At 58.3% G+C, this 6,000-nt stretch overlaps 1 protein-coding gene across 2 annotated transcripts in view; it reads left to right on the forward strand.

The window, feature by feature from the left end:
- CEP43 (centrosomal protein 43) overlaps positions 1–5,775 on the forward strand; it is a 28,221-nt gene extending 22,446 nt beyond the window's left edge. For both annotated transcript variants that reach the window (XM_066248255.1, XM_066248256.1), the window contains 4 exons: positions 34–102; positions 2,146–2,185; positions 3,011–3,101; positions 3,950–5,775. In XM_066248255.1, the coding sequence (XP_066104352.1) occupies positions 34–102; positions 2,146–2,185; positions 3,011–3,101; positions 3,950–4,030 (281 nt within the window). In that variant the 3' untranslated portion in view covers positions 4,031–5,775. The remainder of the gene's footprint in view (positions 1–33; positions 103–2,145; positions 2,186–3,010; positions 3,102–3,949) is intronic.
- Positions 5,776–6,000: the final 225 nt, after the last annotated feature.

The following is a 6,000-nucleotide window of genomic DNA, read 5'->3' on the forward strand; positions in this document are numbered from 1 at the left end:
GTTGATCTAAGGTGACATTTCTCCTGTTCGCAGGCAGAAGGGGAAACGTGGCTCTGAAGGAGCTGAAGGCAATCGAGGATCGACTCGGCTCCCTCGGGCTCGGTGAGCAGCTCCCAGTGATCGTGGGCCCGCGCGGAGGCGATTACTGCCTAGAATAAAATCTTCAGTGCCGTGGCTCGGCCAGCCCACAGGCGCCCTCAGGGGCACGCATGTGGCCAGTGCGCTGCGTCCAGGCTCCTTCCAGCGCCTGGGTGGGCCTGGCAGCTGCCACCGCAGACTGTACTGCAGGCGGTTACATTCTGGGGGAAGGTGGTGTTCAGCAGGGGCCTGTGGCCCCTTCGAGGGACAGAAGGGTCGCTGCCCCAGCTGTGAAAGGGGGGAGTAGGTCTGCCTAGTCCAGCCTGGACATTCATTCCAGAAGGCCCGTCCTAGGAAGTGACCTCAGCCCGGGCCACTGTGTGTTTTTTAATAATCCTTGAAGAATGTAAAAGCCACCCTTAGTGTGCAGGCTGCTGTCCAGATGTGGCCCGTGGGCCACGCTGACGTGTGCTTGTAGTTAGGTGTGTGACCAGAAAGTCAGACACAGTGACTGGTGTGTCCCCACCCAGCCACTCGGGAGTGCTCTGGCTCGGATGAACCCCTGTCTTGGCTGAGGTCCTGCTTCTGCCCTGGCGTGTGCACGGGGACGAGGACGGGGGCGGTCCAGCCCCTCAGCATCTGGTTGTCCAGCTGCTGGCACCCCTTCCTCTTCACTGGAGGGCGAGCCCTGGGAGGTTGGAGGTGCCGCCCACACAGTTCTTTGCCTGGGGACCCTGCAGTCCCTCGGGTCTGACAGTGGCAGCTCACTCAGGGAACTTGATCGGGAGGGTTTCGCCTGGTCTGACTGCCCTTCAGAACTTGAACTCCCTCAGCAGTGCCCAGGACGCAGTCTGATCTGGTCCTTGAGGGACTTGTGGGCGGACGCCCCAGGGAGCTTCGCTGCCAGCGCCGTGCCCAGCGGTGACAGCTCCCGTCGGGGGCGGCACTCTTCCGCTGAGGGCCACACGGTCCCTACCTGTCTGCCACGTACCAGCCATGCACAGCTGGCCTGCCTCTCGTGGGCCCTGTGTCTTTGCTCTGAGGTTGACCATCCTGCTTCCTCAGCTGTCCCCCAGAAGACAGGGTGGGCTGAAGGGCGGTGTAGAAGCCAGCTGTGTCCTGTCACAGTCAGGCGCACTTGAGACATCGTGGGACTGCTTCGTTCGTGAGCACCCTCAGTGGTGATGTCCCTTCCTGATGTGCTCACCCTGCAGTCCTGTTAAGCCAGTCGCAGGCGTTGACCCTTTGTTAACCCCGCTGGGGTGGCCACAGCGTAGAGCTGAGGGCACAGCCAGGGGGGCGCAGTGTCCCCAGGCCGCAGGGCACAGCCAGGGGGACGCAGTGTCCCCAGGCCGCAGGGCACAGCCAGGGGAGCGCAGTGTCCCCAGGCCGCAGGGCACAGTCAGGGGGGCGCAGTGTCCCCAGGCCGCAGGGCACAGCCAGGGGGGCGCAGTGCCCCCAGGCCGCAGGGCACAGCCAGGGGGGCGCAGTGCCCCCAGGCCACAGGGCACAGCCAGGGGGGCGCAGTGCCCCCAGGCCGCAGGGCACAGCCAGGGGGGCGCAGTGTCCCCAGGCCGCAGGGCTGTCCGGGCTGGGTCCCGCCCCACCCAGCTGTCTGGCTGAGGGTGTGCGCCTTTGCCGTGCTCGGGGTTTACCTTGGTCACTGTATCGACGCGGAAGCCTCATCAATTCAAATACCAATAGTAGGGATGAGAATGTGCTTTTGCCGTGTACCCAGCTTGTGACATACTTGGTTTTTATATCAAGTGACATTATAGATAGTGAACATACAGTGTATTTAAGCTTTTGAGTAGTTGGAATGTGAAAAATGATATTAATTACATATAATGATAGGATATAATGTTTTATTATTTTTAGGTAGTTTTTTGTCACTTGCTTTTATATTATATTTGGTAAAAATGTTATTTATTGTCTTTGAGACTTACTTTGTAATGACACATTATTTTTTAGTAATGGAGTTTCTTGGAAGCAAGTATGTGTGTTTGTAGCTGAACTGTGAAGAGTGCTTGTGCAGCTGTAACATGTATCTCTCCCCAAACTCACCAGGGGCTGGAGAAGATGACGACTATGTCGACGATTTTAACAGGTAAGAAAGTCCCCTGGGCAACAAAGGCCTGAACTGTGAGCACTTTCTGCACACAGGGAGTGTGACACGTCACATTGGTGCTTGTCTGGTGGCCTTGGCTCCCTCGTTCCAGCTGCTGAGGGCGGGTGGCCTTGGCTCCCTCGTTCCAGCTGCTGAGGGCGCGTGGACTGGACTGTGGTCCTGAGTCCGCATCAGAGTGTGGACGCTCGGGGCCCCTCCGGGTCAGGCGGGGGCGTGAGGAGCCGACTGGGCAGGGCCCAGCAGCGTGGGGTCACCGCAGGAGACGGACTCTGGGGGTGGGGCGTCCACACTCCTGGTGAAACACTGCCCTCTCTGACGAGTTTGTGACTTGGTGACATACCTGAAGGTACTGTATAGGTTGGCTGGTAATTAATTTGGAAGTAGTATTTATTTTGGGTATGATTAGAAGTTTTAAATCACAGGCTGAGAATTTTATATAATTGGCAGGGTTTTTTCCCCAATTTGGAATTTTTACTCATTTCTTAACGAAATGATTTATTATACAGTTACTTTTTGAGAAGGCAGCATGAGCTTGTGGATGAAATGAAAGTCTGGGTTTGCTCCTTTCCTGCTGCTGTGACCACGGCCACCAGGAGCCTGTGTTTGTCATCTGGTCAGCTGACTGACCCTGTGCCTTGCTGAAGGGTCATGTGAGATGACACGTGAAACCCATGTCATTTAATAGTATATTTTATGTAAACATGTAAAATAAATGTTTGAAAGGTTGAAGAATGTTTTTAATTCTTGAAATGTTTATATTCAGAGTTTTTCTTTTTCTCCACCCCCCCTTGAAATTAATACCAGCCACCGCTCAGAAAAGAGTGAGCTCAGTATCGGTGAGGAGATCGAGGAAGACCTCTCTGTGGACCTAGACGACACGAACACCAGCGACAAGGTGGGTGGTGCATCCCCAGAGCACGCGCCTGTGTGTGCCTGGTTTATGCGGGCGGGGGGGGGGCACGACCGGGTTTGGGGCGATGCAGTAGAAAGTTGTGGCAGGTCTGTGACAGCGTGACCTCGTTCAGGTCTGAAAAGCTGTCCTCACTGAGTGTGTGTGGGATTTTGGATCGTCCCTCTGGTAACAGTCAGTATCACTGGGGTGTCTGGGCGTCACTGCTGGGGGGTTCAGCGGGCACAGGGGGCAGGGCGGGGTCACATCGGCCGCTCAGTGGGTGGACAGCCGGTACCAGAAGTGGCCATTTTCCGGGAGGTCGCTGTGGAGGTCAGTGTGTGTGAGCGCCGTGGGTGAAGGAAGTGTGCTTGGGGGGCTCTGCACGGGCAGGGTGCCCCCCCAGGGTCCAGAGACAGCACAGCAGAGATGGAGTCGGGGTGGACTTTGCACTCTGTATTGGGACCCTCACTGGGCCTCTGGGTTAGGCGGAGAGCAAATGTCCTTGGGTGTCAGCTGTGATGCAGGCTCGCGTCTGGAGCCACAGGAAGCTGCCCATCTCGCCGCGCCTGCCTCTCGGGTGGCAGCTGCTACTGCCCTCGGAGTGCTGGGCCCCCGGAGGCAGCCTCTGGCGCGCCGACCGCTCACGCCACGTGTCCGCAGACAAGGTTTCGTGGCCGAGTCCGCTGTCGGCTCAGCCCTTTGCAGGGTCACCCACGTCAGGGCAGGAAGAGGAGGGGCGGGCAGAGCACTTCTGGGTGCCTGGCAGCTCACCGTTCAGTTCCTGCGTCTGTTTCAGGAACGAAAACTGGACTTGAGTTGATGCTGACCTTTTCTCTGTTTTGAACCCCCAGCTGGACAGCCTGACCCAGGACCTGACGGTGTCCCAGCTCAGCGCTGTCGCAGACTACCTGGAGGACGTCTCCTGCACCTGAGGACGCGAGTGCGGAGGACGGGGCTCTGACCGGCTCGTTTCTTCAGACAGTCTTTGCTGGGATGTCTGCTCCCTGTTGGTGCCTTGTGTTTCAAAAAGACAGCAGATATTTTAAAAAATTAATTTTTCATTGTGCTTAACAAAATACTTCCTCCTTGAGCCCATGCGTGGAAGAGTTAATAGTCTTAATTTGGTTTACCTACTCGTTTCTCTGGAAGTTGATTAAGTTCAAATTTGTGACGAGGAATGGACCCACGAACCAGTGGTATTGAGAGCAGAGTGACAGGTGTGGGCGATGCTGCCAGTCCCGGCTCTGCACGCGTGTGGCCAGCTGTCGGCGTCGAGCATGCTGGCGTGGGCAGGGCTGCGGTGGCCACAGCGGCCTGACCGGAGCCCGCGCTGGCTGAGAGCACCGTGGCTGCTTCTCTGGGCACGCCTTCCTCAGGAGGGCCTGCCAGGCATGGAGGGCACGGCCCGTGCTCCTGTACTGCTGCTTAGTTTTGTTTGTGTTTAGAGAACCTAGAGGCGGTGACTTAGCTGGTGCAGTTGTCACCGGCAGCGCTGGGGTCGCCGCCCGAGTCCCCGGTCAGCATCCGTCCCAGGCCTCCGTCAGAGCTGCTCTGGGTCACTGTGGTGCCCCTGGCGCCAGTCAGCGCCACCCTGCGTCGGGCCTTGAGCGGGGTTCTGCGTCAGAGCCGTGTGTGGTCGTGCTGAATTCCAGCTGCGCTGTCCCAGTCGTCATGGCGAAGACCACGCCAGGTGGCAGGCCCCTGCATGCCGGTTTCCCTGCCCGCGGTGCTGCGGGTGAGGTGGGCCGACACGCCCCAGAACCACCGGAGACTGATGTGCATGCGTGTTCATGTGACGAGCACGCTGGGCCTGCGTGGTCAGCCTTGTTCTTGTATTTCACTTAGATTGTGGCTTTTTATTAAAAGTCACCATTACTAATAGAGAAGTTAAGGGTCTCAGTGGGCGGCAGATGTGGTGGCCAGGCAGTGCCAGCTCTTCATGTCCCGTCAGCCTCGGGCACAGGAACCCCTGCTGGGCCCGTGTGCGGGGCCGCGGCGATGTGGGCACTGAGGTGATGGGACTTTGGGATCTGCGTCTGGAACATGTGAGGGAGCCGTAAACACCAGAGGAACCGGGCAGCCTGGGTGCTGCAGTCCTGCCCGCCGAGTGCCGCGCGCCAGCCGTGGCTGCTCCCGTGTTGCTGCTCCCGTGTCGCTGCTCCCGTGCCGCGGGCGTGTGCAGCCCGTGAAGGCGCGGCCTGCTGCTCCACACGCCGGTGCTTGTCACTGCAGCCCTGTCCTCGGGCGGCACTCTGCCCTCCGTCAGCTCTCTGGAAGCCGCCCTGTGCGCCCCGCATGCCACCTGCCAGGAGCCGGGTTCAGGGATGGCAGGGTGCCGGGAGATGGCTGTTAATGAGAGAAACGTTTGCACAGGGAGATCTGAGCTTGCCGTTTTCTGTTAACAGAGATTCTGACTGAAGAGCCCGGGGTGGGTGGGGCGGTGGCGGCCACGGCTCTGCCCTGCGTCCTGCGTCCAGCTCAGCTGTGGATCCCCTCGGCAAGTTGCTTCCATGAGGGGTCTAACGGGGCAGGGATTGAGTGTGATTAGTGTTTTTTGTTAAGTACATATTGAAATATTAGCCCACGAAATATGTGTTTATGGTAAAATCTGTTTTTCATTGCTAGGTCTCATTTATTTGGTGACAACTGTGAATGAATAAAAAGCTTACACCTTTTATATGTTGTCTTGTGAGTGACCAAGCGTCTGCTGTGCCACGTGGGGCTCCCTCCTGTCGTGGCCCCTTTCTGCTGCCAGCACAGCGGGGCCCCCGCCCGTGCCCTCCCCCACCCCCATCCCAGGTGTGCTCACGGCTCTGTCTGGCTCGCCCGTCCCCCAGAACTGTGTCCGGCCTGCTTGTTTCCCTTGTTCTGAGAAGCTCCGGCCTGAAGGCCCCGCCCTGCT

The sequence above is a fragment of the Saccopteryx bilineata genome, chromosome 12 (genome assembly GCF_036850765.1).
Source record: "Saccopteryx bilineata isolate mSacBil1 chromosome 12, mSacBil1_pri_phased_curated, whole genome shotgun sequence".
NCBI classification, from domain to species: Eukaryota; Metazoa; Chordata; class Mammalia; order Chiroptera; family Emballonuridae; genus Saccopteryx; species Saccopteryx bilineata.